The sequence below is a fragment of the Acomys minous genome, assembly GCF_964271855.1.
Source record: "Acomys minous genome assembly, chromosome: 14".
NCBI classification, from domain to species: domain Eukaryota; kingdom Metazoa; phylum Chordata; class Mammalia; order Rodentia; family Muridae; genus Acomys; species Acomys minous.
Genome location: NC_140496.1, coordinates 23004677 through 23026721, shown reverse-complemented (window position 1 = coordinate 23026721; position 22045 = coordinate 23004677). Strand labels below are relative to the sequence as shown.

Genomic DNA, 22045 nt, shown 5'->3' with positions numbered 1-22045 from the left:
AGAATCGCTGAGCCATGTGGAAAGTATGTTGAACTTTTAGAGAAACTGCAGGGTGAGAGGTCAGCTCGGGTGGTAGAGAGCTTGCCTAGTGTGTACAAAGCCCTGGATTCAATCCCAGCACCACCAAAATAGAAAATAAAATAAAGCCAATTAAAGTGGCAGAGGCCTGTAATCCTCACTACTCACAGGCCTGAGGCCAAAGGATCGCGAAGTTGAGGCTTATCTGAGCTACAGAGAAAACCCCAAACCATCTGATAAACTTAGTGAGGCCCTGTCTCAAAACAAAAAAGCGATAAGAGGGAGAAAGGTGCTGAAGCTAGATCTCCCGGTGGAGCACTTGGCTAGCATGTGGAAGACCTTAGGTCCAATCCCCAGAACCAGAAAAGCATTAAAAAGACAAATGAGGAAAGAAAGGAAACCACTGAATCACCTTCAAAATGACCGTCTCGTACCAGTGTATGAGGATATGCCAGTCATCTTGTGTCCTCGCTGATACTTAAACTAATGGGCCTGAACTGTTACTGCATTGTATGGGTATGTGCTGCTGGTTGTGGATGTTGCCCTACATTTTTCATGTCTGGTTCTGGAGAGAAATAGAGATGCAGAGATAGATACAGGGATCATTCCTGGTTTCAGGGCTAGATACAGAGTTACAGAGATGGATGCAGAAATAGATACATCGTTAGATATGTCACTTTAGTATCACGTTGCTTTGAAAGAAGATTTATCTGTCACACTCCGGGAGCCTTCCAGTCCATTCTGGCATGAAAGGCCAGGTGCTCCACCCAGCAGGAGGTGTGGTGACAAGCTCTCACTTGGCAGCAGAACAGAAAGCAGAGAGCACCAGAACAAAACCAACCTTCCAAGGCCTGCGTCTCACTTAGGTTTTCTACTGCTATGATGGGAAAAAAAAACATGACCAAAGTAACTTAAGGAGGAAAGAGTTTATTTGGCTCATCCTTCCACATCGTAGTCCATCACTGAGGAAAGTCAGGGCAGGACCTCAAAAAGGGCAGGAACCTGGAGGCAGGAGATGCTGCAGAGGCCATGGAGGGGCTTACTGGCTTCTCCTCGTGCCTCACTCAGCCTGCTTTCTTATTGAACCCAGGACCACCAGCCCAGGAATTGCACCACCCACAAAAGGCTGGACCCTCCCCCTGTCAATCTCTAATTAAGAAAATTCTTGCATGTGCAGCTCGGGTTTTGTGTGGGTCCCTCACTAGGGGACAGAGCAGGGTCTGTCTCTGACATGGATTCTGTTGCTTGCTTTTTTATCACTTGCACCTGGCGGGGGGGGGGGGGTGCACATCGCCAGAGGGAAGATGATGCCCTCGGTCCTGATGTGACTTGATGTCCTGGGGTGGGTTGAGGGTAGCTCCCCTCTTATGAGGAGTAGGGGAGGGGGATATATGGAAGAGAGAGGGAGGGTGGGACTGGGAGGAGAGAAGGGGGGAGCTACAATTGGGATGTAAAGTTAATTATTTAATTTTAAAAAGAAAATGTCCCACAGACTTGCCTACAACCCTATCTTATGGAATCATTTTCTCAGTTGCGATTCCCTCAATTTCAGATGACTTTTGCTTGTGCCAAGTTGACTTAAAAGTCCCCAGCACAGTTTGGCCCTAGAGGCCGACTTACACCAGCTGTACCCTACCTCCTAGGAGTCCACAGCCTTCAAAATAGGATCCCAAGCTGGAGGCCAAGTGTTCAAGTCATATTTTTCAAAACCTTCCAGGGACATTCAAATTCAAACCAAAAGAATATATAGCATGTGTGTGTGTGTACACTATGTATATATACGTGTAAATATGTATGTAAGAATTCAAGTATACACAGATATATACAAAGTGAAATGCTCTTAGAAGGGCTGGTGAGTTGGCTCAGCAGGTAAAGGCATTTGCTGCACAAGCCTGATCATCTAAGTTTGATCCCTGAAACCCACAGCAGGAGAGAAAAAAATTTCAAGAAAATTGTCCTCTGACCTCCGCACCTACATATATGCATATATGCATATCTGTGTCCATTTGTGAATGCTCACACACACACACACACACACACCATATCACACACAATAATAAATTAATAAAACATTCTTGTGACTCTTTCTTTCTGTGTTTTTAAATTTAAAACTTCACTAAACTAATAGATGGATTTCTAGATACATATGACCTACCAAAAATAATCTCAAAATTCATATGGAAACACAGAAAGACCCAGGGATAGCCCAAACAAGACTAAATACTAAAATAATTGATAAATAAAAAACAAAAACACTTTGGGCATCATAATCTCTATCCCACATTATACTATGGGCTATAGTAATTTAAAAAACAGAATTGTACTGGCTAAAAACAGATACATTGACCAATAGAATAGATTTGAGAACCCTGATATAACCCCGTGCCCATACAGCTCCCTGAATTTTGACAAAGAGGACAAAATCCGCATTGGAGAAATCTTCGGTAAATGCTGCTAGATGCCAGTGTGAGACCTGATGGCCTGAATCCAATAAAGAAGCACACTTGAACTCAAAGACACAGGGAAAGATTTTCTGAACAGGACGCTGGCAGTGCAGGCTCAAGGCCAGCAATTGTCAAATGAGACCTCATGGAACTAAGCCTCTTGTACAGTGACAGGGCCATCATTTGACTGAAGAGGCAGCCTACAAAATGGGGGAAAATTTTTTGCCAACTATACATCTGACAGAGGGCTGATATCTAGAACATACAAAGAACCAAACGAAGAAGAGGAAGAGGAGGGCGAGGAAGAGGAGGAGGAGGAAGAGGAAGAGGAGGGGAAAAAAAACTAAACACCAAGAAAACAAACAGCCTAATTAAAAACTGGACATTGGAATTAAACAGAGAAAAATAAAAGAAATACAAATAGCTGAGAATTTTTTTAATATTCAAAATCCTTAGCCATCAGGAAAATAAAAATTAAAAGTACCTTGAGATTTCATCTTACCAGAGTCAGAATGGTGAAGAGCAATTAAAAGAAAAAGACAACAAATACAGGATGTGTGGGAGTGCAAACTGATTCACCCACCATGAAAAACCAGTGTAGAAATTCCTCAGAAGGTTAAAAATAAGAGGCTGGTGCAATGACTCAGCAGTCAGAAAACACTGACTGCTGTTTCAGAGGAGTGAAGCTTGACCCAGTACCCACAAGGCAACTCACACAGTCTGTAGTCCAGTCTCAGTGAACACAATGCCCTCTTGTGGCCCCAGGACCACTGCATGTATGTGGTACACAGATGTAAATGAAGGCAAAACACCCATAGACACAAAATAATCGCTTTAATTAATTAATTTTTAAAAGCTAGAAATATGGAATGGAAAGATGGCACATGATTTAAGAGCTCTAGATGCTCTTCCAGAGGACCCAGGTTCAATTCCCAGCACCCGCATGATAACTCCAGGTTCAGGAAATCCAGCGCTCTCTTCTAGCCTCTGTGGACACAAGGCAGGAAAGGGCTACACAGACAAACATGCAGGCAAACACCGATACGCATGAAGTTAAATTAAATTAAAATTTAATGTTAAAATATTTTTAAAGCGCGGAGCAGACAGCATGACACACACCTTACATTGCAAGTTCCAGACCAGGCAAGGATACACAATGAAAGGGCAGAAATTAATGACTTAGAAACAAAGAGAACAATACAAAGGACCAACAAAACTAAAAGCTGGTTCTTTGAGAGAACCAACAAGGCAGACAAGCCCTTAGCCAAACTAACTTAAAGGAAGAGAGATACTATCCAAATTAACAAACCCAGAAATGAAAGGGAGGACATAACAACAGACACTGAGGAAATCCAAAGAATCATTAGGTCTTACTTCAAAAGCTTGTACTCCACAAAATTGGAAAATCTAAATGAAATGGATGATTTTCTTGATAGATTCCACTTACCAATGTTAAATCAAGATCAGGTTAACAATCTAAATAATCCTATAACCCCTAAGGAAATAGAAGTCATTAAAAGTCTCCCAAACAAACAAAACAGTCCAGTGCCAGATAGTTTTAGTGCAGAATTCTACCAGACTTTCAAAGAAGAGTTAATACCAATACTCCTTAAACTGTTCCACAAAATAGAAAGAGAAGGAACATTGCCAAACTCATTCTATGAAGCTACAGTCACCCTGATACCTAAACCACACAAATATTCAACCAAGAAAGAGAATTTCAGACCAATATCCCTCATGAATATTTATGCAAAAATACTCAATAAAATACTTGCAAACCAAATCCAAGAACACATCAAAAACATCATCCACAATGCTCAATTAAGCTTCATCCCAGGGACGCAGAGATGGTTCAACGTATGAAAATCCATCAATGTAATCCACCATATAAACAAACCGAAGGGGGGAAAAAAAAACCTCTTCTGATCTTATACCCAAAAGAGGCTCCATCATACCACAAGGATACCTGTTTAACTATATTCATAGCAAATTCATTCATAATAGCCAGAAGCTGGAAACAACCTAGATATCCCTTGAACCAAAGAACGGTGAAAGAAAACGTGGTACATTTACACAATGGAATACTACACAGCTATTAAAAACAACGAAACCGTTCAACTTGCAAGAATTAAATGCAACTAGAAAAGATCATCCTGAGTCACATAACCCAGACCCAGAAAGACACACATGGTATGTACTCACTTATAAGTGAATATTAGCCATAAAGTGCAAGATAACCATGCTACAATCCACAGACCCAAGAAGGGCCCAAGAGAAGATGCTGAATCTCTGAACAGGAAATAAAATAGGTATCTGAAGTAGATGGAGAGAGGGAACTGGGTGGAAAAGGGTGGGGATGGTAGCAGAGAGGGGATCAGGTGTGGGGTGAGTGGGAGTTGGGGTGAGGTAAGGTGAGGACCGGGAGAAAGATTAGAAATCAGTGTTGGGGGCATCTCTGGGACAGACGAGCCTCCCAAGAGTCTATGGGGGTGACCCTAACTGAGAGTTCTAGCAGCAGAGGTTAAGTAGCCTGAAGCAGCCATCTCCTGTAGTCAGGTGGGTCTTCCAGTGGAGGCAGGGGGACACCACCCATAACACTTAGTCCTAAAATTTGTCTTAGCCTCTGAGCCATCTCTCCAGACCCCCACACCTTGTTTTCTGAAATAGGATTCTCACCATGACTTGGGTCTAATGGGTTAGGCTAGGCTGGCTGGTGAAGAAATCCCCTGAGCTGGGATTACAAATGCCTGCCACCATGCCTGGCTTTATACACAGGTACTGGGGCCCAAGCTCAGACCCATATGTTTGGAAGCACTTTACTGACTAAGCTGTCTCCCCAGTCTCTTGTATGGTTTTTTCCCCAAAAGAAAGGTTGATGGCCAGCAAGATGGCTCAAGAGTAAAAACATCTCTCTCTCTCTCTCTCTCTCTCTCTCTCTCTCTCTCTCTCTCTCTCTCTCTCTCTCTCTCTCTGACTCTCTCTCTGTCTCTCTCTGTCTCTCTCTGTCTCTCTCTGTCTCTCTCTCTCTCTCTGTCTCTCTCTGTCTCTCTGTCTCTGTCTGTCTGTCTGTCTGTCTGTCTGTCTGTCTGTCTGTCTCTCTCTCTCTCTCTCTCTCTCTCTCTCTCTCTCTCTCACACACACACACACACACACACACACACACACACACACACACACACACTGGCTGCTATTGTTAATTGACATCATTATTGTTATTTTAAAGGAAGGCCAAGACTGAGTGGGTGGGGACTCTCAAAAAGTCTCAGATCACAGCCTGAAAAATGAGGGACCATTGACAGAGACCAGTAAACTATGAGTCCTGGAAGCAAAGTGGAGCTCTCAGGATGAAGGGCCCCGCCACTTAGAAGGGTGCAGCCATCTAAAAGAGCAACCTAGCAAGGGGTGTTGGTTTTGCTCAGTCGCTTCCCTACACCTGGTCAAGGCGGGCTCTATTCTCCACCTGTCAATCTTGAGCCTCTTCTCCGTCCTGGAGCCTCTGATTACTCTTCTTGCTTCCTCCTCTTTATCCCAACAGTTTAGTCTTCTCACCGAGACCAAGACTACAAGGAAGTTAAGAAAGTCAGCAACTTTAGGCCTAAAGAGAGGATGTTTGGGATATCTAAGGAACTGCAGAAGCCACTTAGCACCTTTGAAGGAGCTCAGTGGGGACAGTGGAAGAGATGAAATGACCACACCCTACCCGTGCACTGGTCACTGGCCCTAATAATTTTCACCAGCAACCTCTGCCCAACCAATCATGCAGCTCTCATCTTGCCCAGGCCTGCATTGAGCTCCGCCTATGCCCTGCCCTGTCCAAACTCCTACCTGGATGAAACCTTGACTATCACTCGGTGAAACACAGGGGGACCCGTAACAACACCCGACAAGCAGACACAGGCCTGCCAGTCCACCATGAAGCTGACCCGACTTGGTGAGAAGCTATCTGCCAGGGCCTGTGGGCTCTTGCTTCTCCTTTTCCAGCTACAGGGTGAGTTTCCTGCATGAGGGGGCATGGGTAGGGTGTGGACCTGCCACGTTATTCAGATACAGAGATCAGGCCTGATGGGACTGAGGGGGTAGGCATCAGGGAGACTGAGATGGAATTAACACAAGCCCTGATGCCATCTGATGTGTCAAAGGTCCCTGCCACCATAGAGGAGAGGGGGTTACTGAGTAAGCAAGGCTGACTGGGAGGAGCTGGGCAGATCTCAATAGGCAGATCAATAGGCCAGGAACAAGGTAGGGGAGGTGGGACTTGGAACCTTGTCCTCCCGTGTTTGCATCTGGAGCTGCCGCCGTCTGGGGCAGGCAACAACGGTACCTTTGCACTGTGACTGCCCTCTGAGAGTGGCTTCCCCTTGGACAGAGAAACACCCCAGCACTAACCAAAGGAGACCTATGCACGGTCACCCTCATTTTAGGGGGCACAGAAACCTCCTGCACTGCGTCCTAATGTTGACCTCCACCATCACTGGCTTCCTTTCACAACACACACCTGGCATGGGGCAAAGGTGCAGCTTAACCATTAGGGCAAAAGTGACATGCTTTTTCTGCCAGGAAACTTCTAGGTCCATATCCAAAGCTCAGGTTAGGTATGCAGTGATCCCTGCAGATGTCCTGTTAATGGCTGAGAATGCCACAATGTCAGTTGTGGGTCTGCGTTAGTTACCATCTACTGAAAAAAAGAAGCTTTTCTGATGAGACCCACAAATTGATCTCTAGGTTTAATTAGGAGTCCTAAAATGCCAAATACATATGAATGCTGTGTAAAAGTTCTTATCCTATATTGTTTAGGGAATATTATGGAGAAATATCTATGGTATGCCATAGATTTACTTCTATCTATAACAAGAATTAGGAAAATGGAAAGAAGAGGAGCCTTCAGGCAAGTGACTTTAGGACCCGCTGCAATGGGACATGTGTGTTATTATGCGAAGTCAAGTCTCTCCCTGATGCAGCGAAAGGCTTTTCCATCAGGTATTCCCGTTGCCTCCACTGATCCAGTAGCTTCTGGTTTTAGAGGGGAAATTGTAATAAACAGCTGGGTCCCACATTAGGATCCCTTATAGTGAGGTCCAATGCTAACTCTTTTTGGAAAGGCCAACAAAATCCCCTAGGACTGGCACAGTGTCCATGTACATCTCTGTGGTTTTCAATATAGTCTCAGAATTCAACCCTTCAATTCTCCTTTAACAAAACACAAGCCCCATCATCAGGCATTCACGTCTAAAATACAGCTTCTTTCTGTGAAACAAATATGGAAATTTTGAAGTTTTCATATTAATAGAATTTTTTTTTAAAAAGCCAGTGGTGGAGGCATGTGAGGTGAGGAAATGGATGATGCCAATGTCTGTAGAACCGGGCCACGTGACATGGCCAAGCAGTGAGTGACAAGGAAGCAGCAGCACTCCAAGTGTGGTAGGCTTTGACTGGACAGACCCAGCTCTGATGGTATCTCTCCACCCACAGGCCAAGACTCAGCCGGCCCCATCAGGACCACACACACAGGGCAGGTGCAAGGCAGCCTGGTCCACGTGAGAGGCACTGATGTAGGGGTCCACAGCTTCCTGGGAATTCCCTTTGCCAAGCCTCCTCTTGGATTGCTGCGGTTTGCGCCCCCAGAGCCTCCTGAACCATGGAGTGGTGTGAGAAACGGCACTTCTCACCCAGCCATGTAAGTTCTCCTAGGCCCAAGGGTCTTCAGGGCCTGAGGTGAGGAGGTTTTGTAAGCCATTGGGTACTTGCAACCATTCTTCCGTCTCGACCAAAAAAAAATTGATTTTTTTTCCTGTGTGAGTGGGGAATTCCATGTACACTTTCCAATGACTATGTTGAAGCTCACAAGTTAGAATATGTCTGATAGGTTACAGGGCCTAGCATCAGCAGGACATGAGGACCCCTGGACTTAGGATGAGGTGTGCCATTACCCTATGGGGAAACTGAACACCATTCATTGGTCAATGGCTGGGGGCGGGGGCGCTTCCTATGTACAGGCCTGGATGGGCACTGAAGAAGTAGTGTCTGTCATCTGCACCCAATGGTTCCCACAGAGAATACTGAGTCACAGTTCCTACCCTCAGGAAGAGTGGGACCCAAGACCCTCCAAACCGTGGGGTCCTTTTGGGAAGCTGGTCTCTAGCTCAGCTTCTCTAGAGGCTAAGACTTGAACTCGGTGGGAAGGACTTCAGAGAAGGACCGTGGTGAACCAGACACCGGGGAGTGAAGGAGGTGAAGGCCCTCTGCAGGCAGTCTAGGAGCTAGTCTGAGTGGTGCACGGTTCCTGGAACGACTACTCTTGTTACCAGGTGTCTTCAGAAAGCTGACAAAATGAACAGACTGGTCATGTCCCTGTTGAATCTGACCCCACCTCCCATCTCCATGTCCGAGGACTGCCTGTACCTCAGCATCTACTCGCCTGCCCATGCTCACGAGGGCTCGAACCTGCCTGTGAGTATGAGGTCCTGGTCCACTGTGGATGAGAGACCGTTTATCCCTCTGGAATAGTAGAAGAAACGAGATTAGCGCAGTCCCTGCTGCAGTGTGGACCTTCCTGGGAATCCTCTTGCTATCGAGCAAATAAGGCTTTCTCAGTCAGGGCAGGCAGGTATGGGAACACGGAGTCTCGATGGCTCCAAGAGTCAGAGGATGTCGCCATGAAGTGTGTGCCAGGGGCTCATTCTATTTATTCTCAAAGAAGAGACCGAACAAACGCATAGGCCCACAAGATGGCACACGGTGTAGAGGACTTGCCATGCAAGCCTGGTGACCTAGGTTCAATCCCCAAAACCTATATCAAGGAAGAAGGAGACAACTGACTCAAGAAAGATGTCCTCTGACCTCCAAACATTCACCATTGCCTAAATAAGACAAAACACACACATGTATAATAATAATAATAATAATAATAATAATAATAATAATAATAATAATAATAATGTTTTTAAGGAAACCAACTCATAAACTACATAATTATTGCAATTTGAGATCACCAAAGACTCTAGGCATTAATTATATATTAAGCCAATAGTGATGGAGAAGACATGACTGTTTTGAAATAGTATTATGAGGAAGACACTTTCTTTCCACCTAAGAGAATTTCTGGGAGTGATGGAGCCAAGCTATAATTCATGGGACAGAATAAAAGTTACACGGCCCGCTCTTTCTGACTGAACTTGGATACCTCCTCTAGGCACAGACCATGACCCTGTGTCCATGCCAGCAGCTACAGAGTGTCAGATAGTGTAGAGGTTAGCTAGGATAGTGTTTAGGCCAGGAAGAAGCCAGCTGATCCCTGTCTTGACTTCTCCAGGTGATGGTGTGGATCCATGGTGGTGCTCTGGTTGTAGGCATGGCTTCCTTGTATGATGGATCCACACTGGCCGCCATGGAGGATGTGGTGGTGGTCACTATCCAGTACCGTCTGGGTGTCCTGGGCTTCTTCAGGTGAGTCTGGGGCTGGGCTGGGCAATGGTGGGTGAGCAGAACCTAGACAGCCCAGTCATCCCTGTCCCTTCCACTTCTCAGCACTGGAGACCAGCACGCCAGAGGCAACTGGGGCTACCTGGACCAAGTGGCCGCCCTACGCTGGGTCCAGCAGAACATCGCCCACTTTGGAGGAGACCCTGACCGGGTCACCATTTTTGGCGAGTCAGCAGGTGGCACAAGTGTGTCTTCACATGTTGTGTCCCCCATGTCCCAAGGACTCTTCCACAGAGCCATCATGGAGAGTGGGGTGGCCCTGCTGCCTGACCTTATCTCCAACACCTCTGATGTGATCTACACAGTAAGTGCCCTCCACCATCCCAGATCTGGCCCACCACCCCAACCCTTCCCTAAGAACCTCTGGTTTTCTTATCTTCTCTTCGGGGATAACAAGGGCCATGGAGGTGTGCTACTCTCTCCTTCCTGAGAACTGCTGAGGTCCTCAGGGGTCGGAATCCATAGCCCAGGTCTCACATGGGCTACTTCTCTGGCCAGTAAAGCTATACCCAGATTGCCCCCATTGTCTTCAGAATCATGTGTGTAGGTGGGAACAGTTCCTCTGGATGCCACCGCTCAGCTTTGGGGAAGCTGTAACAACTTCCTACCTGCCCGTATGAGATGTGCTGATACCTCAACTCAGCTGGGCTGTTAGGAAAAGACTTCTCTCCATGCCTGGGAGGATAAAGCTCTGGTTCCTTTACAGATAGTGGCCAACCGGTCTAGATGTGAGCAGGTAGATTCCGAGTTCCTGGTGAACTGCCTCCGGAACAAGAGTGAAGAGGAGATACTTGCTATCAACAAGGTCAGGCCCAGTGGTCATGGGTAAGGAAAAAGAGTGGACATAGTATATGGGGCAGAAGGCTTGCATAGCCTTCAACTTCTCAGGCACGTATTTCTCACCTCTAGGCCATGGACAGCCCAGGCATATGGAACCATGTAGGGTGGGATTTGAGGATGAGCCAGGAATGGATATAAGCACCCATAGGCTATCAGAAAAAATGTCCACAACATGACATTGTTGCTTGACCTTGAATGTCCCCTCAGGCCTTCAGGACTATCCATGGTGTTGTGGATGGGGCCTTTCTGCCCAGACACCCACAGGAGTTGCTGGCTTCTGTTGATTTTCGACCTGTCCCCAGCATCATTGGTGTCAACAACGATGAGTTTGGCTGGTTTCTGTCCACAGTGAGGTCCCACCCTATGCAATCCTGGGGAGCCCTGGGAGAATAGTGGGGATTGGAACACAAGACCATCCGACCCAACTCATTCTCCCTTCCTCTCAGGGGATGAACATCTCTGACACCATGAAGGAATTGGACAGAAACACCTTGCAGTCTCATTTGCGAAATTTATCAGCACAGTTGGTAAAACTCCTGGTATTGATCTCCAATGGACAGTGAGCTGTCAGACACTCGCCCAAGCTGAGATGCTCATAAAAATAGGATGAGTTCCCATTTTCCTATTTGAGTCTATCAGTGGGAAGAGCCATGAATTTGAAACCTTCTCCCTACACCTCATGACATATGTCTCAGACCCCATCTCCCACCCCTGAAGCTGTTGCCTCCCTGCCCTAGTCCTTGCCTAACTAACTGCCTCTCTCTGTTCTCCCTGTACCAGATGTTGCCTCCAGAGTTTGGGGACCTACTGATGGAGGAATACATGGGAGACACAAAGGACCCTCAGACCCTCCAAGCTCAATTCCTTGAAATGATGGCAGACACCATTTTCGTGATCCCTGCACTACAGACAGCACACTTTCAACGTAAGCATGCCTGGAACTGAGCCTGATGCCTCAGGGTCATCACAGAGCTGTGGATCCCATGTGAATTATATGGTGTCCAGGTCTCCATCCATGTCAGACATAATCCCACTCTGGGGCCCATGTTACACTAGAACTTAAGGCAAACTGACTGTTCCAATCTTCTGAGTGCTGTGATTATAGGCATGAGCCACCATATCTGGCCCTACTCTTGTCTTTATTGGACTCCTGGTACCAGCCATTTGATGGTTTTTATTTCAGTAAATCTTTGTGCTTCCCTAAGGGCCAAACATCAACTTCATTTTACAGATGAGGTTAGTGATATTTAGAGACTTGCCTAAACTACTCAGCTAAGAAAGCCAAGGTCATGCCGGGCACATTGGCAAACACCTTTAATCCCAGCACTCAGGGAGGCAGAGGCAGGTGGATCTCTGTGAGTTTGAGGCTAGCCTGATCTACAAAGCAAGTCCAGGACAGTCAAGGCTACACAGAGAAACCCTGTCTCAAAGAAAGAAAGAAAGAAAGAAAGAAAGAAAGAAAGAAAGAAAGAAAGAAAGAAGAGAAAAGAAAAGAAAGCCGAGGTCATGATTTAACCTTGAGCCACAGCCTTAGCCCCATGCTGAGGCCACCTCATCGCTATTTTGTAACCATGGATGAGGAAGAAGAGTTGCATGAGGGGTCCCTATGTCACAGTGTGTCTTCTCCCCCAGGTTCCCATGCGCCTGTCTACTTTTATGAATTCCAGCATCGGCCCAATGTCTTCAAGGATATCAAGCCACCTCACGTGAAAGCTGACCATGGCGATGAACTTCCTTTTGTCTTTGGATCTTTCTGTGGCAACCTGAGTGAGTCTTCCTCAATCCCAAGGAACTGGGGTGCTGGGAGGTGACTGCTCTCACTGTCTAGCTGAGGAAACTAAGACTCAGAAATGATTAAGACATCTTACAGCTCAAATGACCATAACAAGACCAGGATCCAATCCATCTTCCACTGCAAACTGTGCTCCCTCCACTTGCACCCACCCTGGCCAACCACAGTGTCTGTCATGAGAACTAATGAAGGTGATCCAAAGGCATAGTTGTTCCCTATATTTGTTCCCATAATTGTTCCAGTATAACATGGAAATAGGGCCCTCAGATTCAAGAATGAGCCCAAGATAGATTCACGTAGGGACTGGCTCACATAAAGGAAGACTGAGGAAGAGGAGATCTCAGAAGGGAGGGGCCCAGGGTTGGGGCCCAGGGTCAGGCGACACCTGGGATGGTGAGTGTGGAACACGAGCAAGCAACTGAATGGGACCTTGTCTTCCTCCTGTCTACAGTTGACCTCACTGAGGAGGAGGAGATGCTGAGCAGGATGATAATGAAATACTGGGCCAACTTTGCCCGAAATGGGTAAGAAGGCATGTCTCCCCATCAGTTTCCCAGGGGCAAGTACCTACATAGGGCTCCTCTTGTGAGTAGTGGCTTCATTGACATGCATACATCCTTCATCACATGACAGCCCCAATACCAGAACAATCCAGTCAGGGACTTCCTAATGAGTTCCAGTCACTGGTAATCTCCCAATAACCTAAAGGATGAGGACAGCGATGATACTATTCTTTAGAGCCTGCCTCTACTAGGTGACTCTGCTGAACGTGGAGCAGTCACTAGTGGGTAGTACTTGCTTCTCTAGAACAGGCACTTCCCCCTTTGTAAGTTTCCACAATGCTATGGCCTTCTTGGTCCACTATCCTGACCTGAATCAAGGGATCTGGTTCAAGAAGGACTCAGAGTAACCTCAGGCCAACCCTGCTGGGAGGGCATATCAACAGGAACCCCAATGGTGACGGACTGTTCTACTGGCCCGTGTTTGACCAAGAGGAGCAGTACCTGCAGCTAGACATCCAGCCTGTCGTGGGCCGAGCCCTGAAGGACCACAGGTTTCAGTTCTGGACCAAGATCCTGCCCCAGAAGATCCAGGAGCTAAAGAGTGATAAAGACAGGCATACAGAGCTGTAATGCCCTGTGCTGGGGACAGACTTGTCCTAAGTGCAGATGGGATCGTCCCTGCATGCTTATGTATCCTTTGAAGACGTGGATTTAGGCCAACGCTCACACAGCCGTTCATGCACTTTCATTCATCTGTTCAGACAACATTTATAAAGAACCCAAGGCATGGTGGTCACTGCGAAGCCTACCAGAAGTCTACTTTGATTATACATACAGTAAGTCTCCCAGGCAGGTGTAATGAGTGAGCACCACCCAGTGGTCATCCTGTACCCTTCACAGGGCCACAGAGCATAGGTCTCTTTCTTCTTCACTTCCTCATGCCACCTCTGCCCACCTTGTCGTCTTTCTCCCCTGGTTTCCCAGGCCTTCCATTCATTGCTATGTCACCAAACTGGGTCACTGACACACCTTTCTGCTTCTCAGCAAGTCCTCCTGGATGTCCTTGTATTCTATAAAGAGGAGCCAGGGTAGCAGTTGGGGACTAGAAACTCCAGGGTCTTGGTTCAGTCAAGTGACTATAACAAAACTATCACAGATACAGACGTTTACTGCTATCTGTTTTAGGAGATAAACGCCCTGGTCTTCTGATCTGGTGTCTAGTGAGGGCTTTCTCTCTGGCTTGTAGGTGGCACTTTCTCTCCATGACCTTCCCACCACAAACCAGCATCCGAGCTCTCACAGGCCTCATTTACAAGAGCCCTGTGTTAGCCCATCTCCTGCTGCCGTATCAAAGGATGTGAACCCCCTGCTCACATCGGGCTATTCCTTTGAACTTTCAGCTCTCCAGTCCTACCTCTCTCCGTAGTGTTCAAACCACTCCACTTCTCTTTCTCGCCCATCTCTCCACCCACATATGTGCACATCTAAAACTAGCCTACTGTATCAAATTGTAATGTAAATATTACACTGTTTTCCAATGGTCTTTAGTGACCTTTATGAAAGGATCCTTCAACACCCAAAGGGGTCAAAACCCACAGGCTGAAAACCACTATTCTAGATCACCGGGAGAAGTGCTCCAAGGTGGAAAGGGTTGCAAGATCAGCTAGACTCTGTCAAGTCTTGTGACAGCAAACATCTGGTACAAACTGGTTTCAAACAGCCCTGGCTGAGGCCATGCCTTCTGGAGCCAGGGCAGCCAACTGTAATGTTTGCATGGTTGTCTCAAGGCATCCCTAGAAGGTTGTGCTGGCATCAGAGTAGTCCACCTGGTTCTTAGACCGAGAGCCCTTTCACCTGAGGCTTCCAGGGCAGGAAGAGAGAAGCCATCACTTGCTAATTAATGAGCCAAGTTTCTCATCCCCATTATCTTTTACTTATTTGTGGGAAAATGAAACCAGGAGGAGTGCTTACAGTATAGATTTAACGAACTTACCATTACATTACAGTAACAATGATGTTACCAGATTTTTAACAGTACTTACACCTGCCTAGTGTCACCATGAGAGGTGGGTCCCCTTCTTCTGTCTTCTCTATTCCTGCTATATCTCCAAGAGGTTGAAGAAGCCACACAGCGTCTTTGAAGAAGGTTAGTGAAGGCAGAGAGAGGAGAAAGGGGTGATAACTCTGCCTGATGGTCATAGGCTTCTGGTGACTCCTTTCCAATAAGTGCAGTCTCTTGCCACACCTACCGTCCTCAGTCCCAACAAACACTGCACCCAAGATCTCAGGTCCAATATCTTACCTGGGTGAGGCCCTGATAGTTGACTGCATGTCACTGTGGCACAGGACAGCCTCATAGCAGAGCCCTGCAGCAAAGGAAAAATAGGCCCATGAGGTGGGCATGGGACTGGGCTGAATTCATGAATGACTAAGTACCAAAACCTGTGGGCCTCTGCTTTTTTTCCTTGGGGTCCATGGCAAGGCTCCAGGCACCAAGAAGGACCAAATCACAGAGCTTCTGAGACTGCAGGAGAGAAAGCATCAGAGACACCGATGCTGGGGGAGGATACAGCATAGAAACCTTGTTCTCAATGTGTCTAAAGCTCCAAAGATGGGTCCCTGAAGCAGCAGAAGACTAGGGGTGAATTAGAGCATAGAGCACTTAAGATTAAGTAAGACAATGGGGAGACTGAGCAATCTGGGATCCTCAGACTGGGCACATACATAGCAGCTGATGTGGGACTTGGAACATGTCTCTCCCATGTTTGTGGCTGGAACTGTCACTGGATGTCAATATTACAATAAGAATAACTTCACACTATGATTTTTCTATGTCTGTGACTTTCTCTTGGCCAGAGAAGTACCTTCGACTTCCCAATAAGAACCCATGCGAGATTATTAGACCTGGGAATACAAAGGCCCCTGCACCGTGTCTCAAAGCGGATCTACATGGTCATTGGGTTCTCTTTACCCCAAGAGTGCTACTGCAACAAAGACACCTGTTAGCCTTAAGAGAAAAGGTAGTGTGCTGTGTCTGCCAGGAAACCTCTAGACCAGTATCAGAGGCTCAAGCCATGCAGGCACCATGCCTGGATGTGTCCTTGGTGCCTTAGCTTCTCACCCCAAGAGCTTCCAGTGTGAGAACTGATTGCTTATTACCTCCTTATCGCAGTACCCAGCACAAGGCCACACTCATCTCATCTCTCTTGGCCACTCCTCCGTAGCTCCTGTCTTTCCTGCCGTCTTAATTGGGGTTATTACTGCCATGATGAAACTCCACGGTGGAAAGTAACTTGGAAAGAAAGGTTTTATGTAGCAACCTCTTCCACATCACAGGTCATCATCCAAGGCAGGCAGGGCAGGGCAGTATCCTTGAGGCAGGAGCTGATGCAGAGGCTGGGGCAAGGTGGGGAGAGGGGTTCAGGGGGAGGGGAGTACAGCTTGCCAGTTTGCTCTCCAGTAGATCACTCAGTCGGCTGTCTTATAGCACCTAAAACCACCAGCCTGGGGATGGCACCACCCACACCGGGCTGGGCCCTACCACAGCTATCACTAATTAAGAAAATGCCCTATAGTCTGATCTTATGGCAGCATTTTCTCAACTGAGGTTCCCTCTTCTCAAATGACTCTAGCCTGTGTCAAATTGACATAAAACTAGCCAGCACACCTCTCATTGCTGAGCACATTGTAGAGCACTGGTTCTCAACCTACCTAATGCTGTGACCCTTTAATACAGTTCCTTGTGTTGTGGTGATCCCCCCCCCCCGGCCAACCATAAAATTATTCTAATTGCTACTATAATTTTTCTACTGTTAAGAATCATAATGTAAACATATGATGTGCAGGATATCTGATATGTGACTCCAATGGGGTCTCAGCCCACAGACTGAAAACCGCTGTTGTGGAGACTAAGCCTTGAAGCAGGAAGACCTCCCTGGGCCTTAGAGTTCCCTTTGAAAATAAGATTTTTACCGAGGCCTGGTGATATACGCCTACAACCCCAGTACTCAAGAGGTGAGGACAAGAGAATTGGGAGTTTCAAGGCAAGTTAGCCTCTGCTACATAGAAAATCTGAAGCTGGACGTGCTTCATCATATCCTGTCCCCAAAACCACAACATAAATAAGATGTTGCCTTGAACCAACATCCAGACGAAGTATCATTATCCCTGACCACCCCTCAGGATTAGCTCCAGGATCCCACAGCACAAACTTACACATGCAGGTGTTCACATCCCTTACGTAAGATTACTCGTGTTTGCATATAACCTAGGAATGTTTAATTTTGAATAAACATAGATAGGTGACAAGAGAGATGACTCAGTGGTTAAGAACACTTACTACTCTTGCAGAGGACCCTGGATCGGTTGCCAGCACCTATATGGTGTACCACAACTACCTATGACTCCAGTTTCCTGGGTTCTGTCGTGCTTTTCTGGCCTCTGCAGGTACTGCATGCATGTGGTGCACGTACATACATGCAGGCAAAGCATTCATGCACACGAATTATTTTATTTAAATGAATGAAGGTAATCAAACCTATAATGAATGTCTTGTGCAATGGGAATGTTGTGTAAATAGTCACTGGGCTATATTGTTTAGAGAATGACAGCAAGAAGAAAAAAGTACATAGTCAGAACAGATACAGCGTAGGGACATTGAACCCAATAATTGGAACATTAACTATAATTGACTTATCATAAAGAATATGGGTAACAGGTCACACTTTCTTCTGTCCCACGCATAGATGGCTCCTTCAAATGGCTCATTGAAGTCCGTTGGGCCATGCTCAATACTCAGCGTACCCTCAGTAGTTTTTCATATAGCCACAGAATTCACCACCTCAGTTCCTTTTCCCCTGAAGCACAACCACTAACATCAGCCGTATACACACACACACACACACACACACACACACACACACACACACATACACACACACACACACCAGGCTATTCCTTGTTTGCATGCATATAGGAATGCTGAATTCATCATAGAAGTAGAATTTTTAAAACCCCAATGGCTGGAGTAGTACACATGTGAAAGGGGGGAAATATTGTGAAACCAGTGACTGCAGAACAGACTCCCCGGAAGGCTGAGTTGTGGGTGACAAGGAGGCAGGTCACATTATCAGCCCTGATATCATCACACCATCAATATCCCAGGACACAGGTAAGAGGGCACCTTGTCCATACGAAGGAGACCAACGTGGAATTCTACATCTTCCTGGAAATTCTCTTCACCCTGTCACCCGTAGGGCCATGGCACTTTGCACCCCTGAAGCCCCTGGACCATGGAGTGATGTGAGGGATGGGTCTTCTCACTCATCCATGTAAGCTCTCCTACCTCCCAGGGGGCTTTGGGCCCTAGGTTGGGTAGGTGCTTGTGAGCCCTAGGCCAGGCTACAGCCAGAAGACTGAATTCAAAGTCACCAAATACCCAAATGCTATCATGGAAACTGAGGTAGCTCTGATGCCCATTCTGGTCTCCAGTTCTTGTGAGGTTTTTAGTGCCTTCCACCACCAAGCTCTGGCCTCTGAGCCCTGGGTTCAGAACCGTGTGACTAGGTGGGATGGTCCCTCTATCACTTCCCAGCCTCGGGGGATGTGAGAATGATTTCATACATGTTACAAGCCACAAGGACCGTAGGGTCTGAGGGAGAGCACCTGCACTCAGCTGAGGTATTGGCAAAACCCTTATGTCCCCGTCTAGTCCTTTACAGATAATAGCCATCTTGTCTGCGTGTGGGCAGGTAGATTCAAAGGCCCCGGTAAAGCGCTTGTAGGTCAGGAGTGAAGAGGAAACACTAGGCATCGACACAGGCGGGCCCAGTGGTGATGCGTGTGGAAAAGGTGTGGCAATAGCATATGGAGCAGAAGGCCTACATGGCCTTCAACTCCTCAGGCACAAATACCTCATCTCCAAGCCATGCTGTCTGGTAGTCTTGGGTGTAAGCTGATGGCCTGGGCATACGGAACCAGGCATGGGACCCTTCAGGGTGGGATTTAAGGCCAAGCCAGGAATGAGTGTTAAGGCACTCACAGGACTTCAGAGATATTCCAGGGCATGCCATTGATGTTTGACCTTCGAGGTCATAGCTGGTATTGCAGATAAAGTCTCTTCATCCAGACACCCACAAAGGCTGGTAGCCTCTCTTGGTTTTCAGCCTGTCACCATCATCATTGATGTCAACAGTGAGGTCTAGAGACAAGAGCCATGACTGTGCAGAAAAAGAGTATATACGGCTCTTCTGGAGGTTCAGTTACCAGAACTCACATCGGGCAGCTTGTAGCTCCAGCTCCAAGAGGATCTGACACCTCTAGTCTCTGAGGGCACCTCTGCTCCCCTAGATACACCCGCCCACAGACACAAACACATACACACAATTAGAAATAAAGTATGTCCCCCCAAAAAATGAAGTCTGTCTCTACCTCTGGTGACTTGGAAGCCCTGCCGGGTTGGAAGGCTTTGGGAGCCCAGGTTAACTCACCACCCCCAATCTGAAACTCTCCTCCTTGCCACCTATAGCTTGGACACCACTGACAGCCAGAAGCAAAGAGACAGAGCAACCCTGAGGGTTATCCTATAGAATATATAGGAAGTGATGTTGGGGCTCCTGAATTATAAAGAAATCACCACTAGACGTCCTATCGATACACCTCAATGAACTTCAGCTGTATGTGAGGTCACCCCAGAACTTGGCTCTTCTCTCCTTCTCTGCTCCTACACCGAGGCTTTCCCACCCTGTCTAATCAGCCGCACTTTGATCCCATTCAGATGTTGCCTCCTGAGTTTGGTAACCTGTTGATGTTACTCTAAGCATAGCCCGAATTAAGGTACATGGGGGGAGGGGAATGCTGAAGACCACAGATCCTCCAAGCCCAGTTCCTGCAGATGATGGGGACTTCCTCTTTGGGACCCTTGCACTCCAAACAGTACATTTTCAGCATGATTATATCCAGAAGCGAGTCCTGATGCCTAGGGCAATGCTCAGTGTTGTAGGTCCCAAGTGAGAGCTGTGGCCGTCCTGCCCAAGTCTTTACTGGGTCCCTGGTGCGAGGCACCTCATGGTTTTCTTCTCAGTAAATCCCTGAGACTTGTCTGAGCAACAGAGAGTAAGCACCCTCGTAATGCAGTTGATGAGTTGAGGTTAGCTAGGAAGGCCAAGACCATAGGCACAGCCACTGCTCAAGTCTGGGGCTCACCTACACACAACCTCAATCCCAACCAACTATTGGTCCAACGATCCTGTTATCACAGTTGAGGCAGGACAGCTCCAGATAAGGATCAGTACGTCACAGCGTGTCCTCAGCCCCAGAGTCCCATGCCCCATCTACTTCTATGAGTTCCACCTCCCACTCACCCCATCCGCCACCACCATGAGTTGTTCTTAAGTTTGTCCCTATATCAGGAAACTTGCCACCAAGTCCCCCATAATGCCCTCAGTTTTCTTAGTTCACTGCCCTGACCCAAATCGAGCGATATGATCCAAGCTCAGCAGGCATCTGAAAGATCCTCAGCCCTGCCCTGATGGAAGAGTATGTCCCAGAAACCCCAGTATTGAGGGCCTGCCTGCCTCACTGGCCTGTCTGTGGCCAAGGGGAGCAGTAACCAGATATCCAGGCTGCAATCAGCCATGGCCTGATGGCCCTCTGGTTTGAGTTCTGGATCAAGATCCTGTCCCCAAAAGACCCAGGAACTAATTAGTGGCAGCTGAAAGCAATCACACATAATTACAGTGGTCTGTGTTGGTTAGGGATGTAGCTCTGAATGCAAGCCTAGTGAGCCTGGAGTGTCCAAATGCTCGACACTGCTCTTGAAGCCCTTGGTCCGTAGAAAACGCGTCACACTTGCACGGTCACTGCGCACTATCAAGGAAGTTGTCCTTGAGAGTCTTCTTGGATACAGAATTGCATGGTTGGAATCCAGGAGCAGAGTTGTGACCTTGTCTCCCTGGGAACCCCTGGGAGCAGAAAGATGGCATCCTGCCTTTCACAGTCCCTGCAACCTCCAGACCTGAAGCATCCCCCACTGTCCCCTAGCGTTTTCGTGAGTAATTTTCTTCTCTCTTGAGCTTAAACTTCCTTCCTCTCCCCCCCCCCCGCCGGGATAAGGCAAGTACCCCTCAATAACCTTATCTTGTATTTCTTCTCATTGTATAAAAATAACAAATTGTGCTCATTTTGCCTCTTGGTTCCCCTAAAGCTTTTTCTGCCGTATAGAAGTTGTAGCCTTCGTTGTATAGACTCTGGGACATCCACCTCCCTCTGGCCAGCTTGCCTTCTTGGTTTTCTTATGTTAGTGAAGTTGCCCTCTTTCGTACACTGGACATGAGCTTGGCACTGGGCACTGGGCACTGGGCACTGTGCCAGGATCTTTGGGTTGAAAATGAGATACCTGCGTTGCTCATCCTGAACACTAGGGGGCAGGCAAGGATAGCATTCAGCCTGGGCTCAGGTGCCAAGAGCTCTTCCTTTGGTCTGCTGCAGGGCTTGCTGCAAAACTGTGTGGGCTTCATGTCTGCTGATGCACAGGACACATGACCAAAAAGGAAAGCTCACAAAACACTTTTTATACTGTTTCTTTATTTTGTAAAGGCTTTGTTGTGGATTACTTACACAGATTTGAATTTATCCACTTTAAAAGTTTAGTTTGAATAATTGAGGCGTATAACTACCCACCCGGTAAGTGGCCTGTTTCTTTCTCTCCAGAAAGTTTCCCTGCCCCTTTATGTTAATCATTGCCCTGGACTCTGCTCCCTGGCAACCACCTCACTGTTTTCCAAGTGTGTACCACAATGCCTTGTGATCTAATGGTTCTAAATTTGATTATAATGGATGGGCATGTGGTGGTGTCTCACTGCAGATGTTTCTCAAATCTCCTTCTCTATAACACACACACACACACACACACACACACACACACACACGCACGCACGCACAGGGAAAGAGAGAGAGAGAGAGAGAGAGAG

At 47.2% G+C, this 22045-nt stretch overlaps 1 protein-coding gene across 2 annotated transcripts; it reads left to right on the top strand.

Moving 5' to 3' along the window:
* The first annotated feature begins 6309 nt into the window (after window positions 1–6309).
* Window positions 6310–15822, top strand: LOC311582437 (cocaine esterase-like). Of its 2 annotated transcripts, XM_084755586.1 has the most exons (12): window positions 6310–6450; window positions 7932–8136; window positions 8768–8909; window positions 9772–9905; window positions 9987–10245; window positions 10648–10746; window positions 10989–11129; window positions 11228–11308; window positions 11562–11706; window positions 12414–12548; window positions 13025–13097; window positions 13520–15822. In XM_084755586.1, the coding sequence occupies exons 1-12, from the start codon at window positions 6375–6377 to the stop codon at window positions 13704–13706; spliced, it is 1677 nt and encodes a 558-aa protein (XP_084611712.1). In that variant the 5' UTR covers window positions 6310–6374; the 3' UTR covers window positions 13707–15822. The 2 variants fall into 2 exon arrangements, with proteins under 2 accessions (XP_084611712.1, XP_084611713.1); XM_084755587.1 differs by lacking the exons at window positions 10989–11129; window positions 11228–11308 and having other exon boundaries at window positions 6311–6450; window positions 13520–15817.
* The last annotated feature ends 6223 nt before the right edge of the window (window positions 15823–22045 follow it).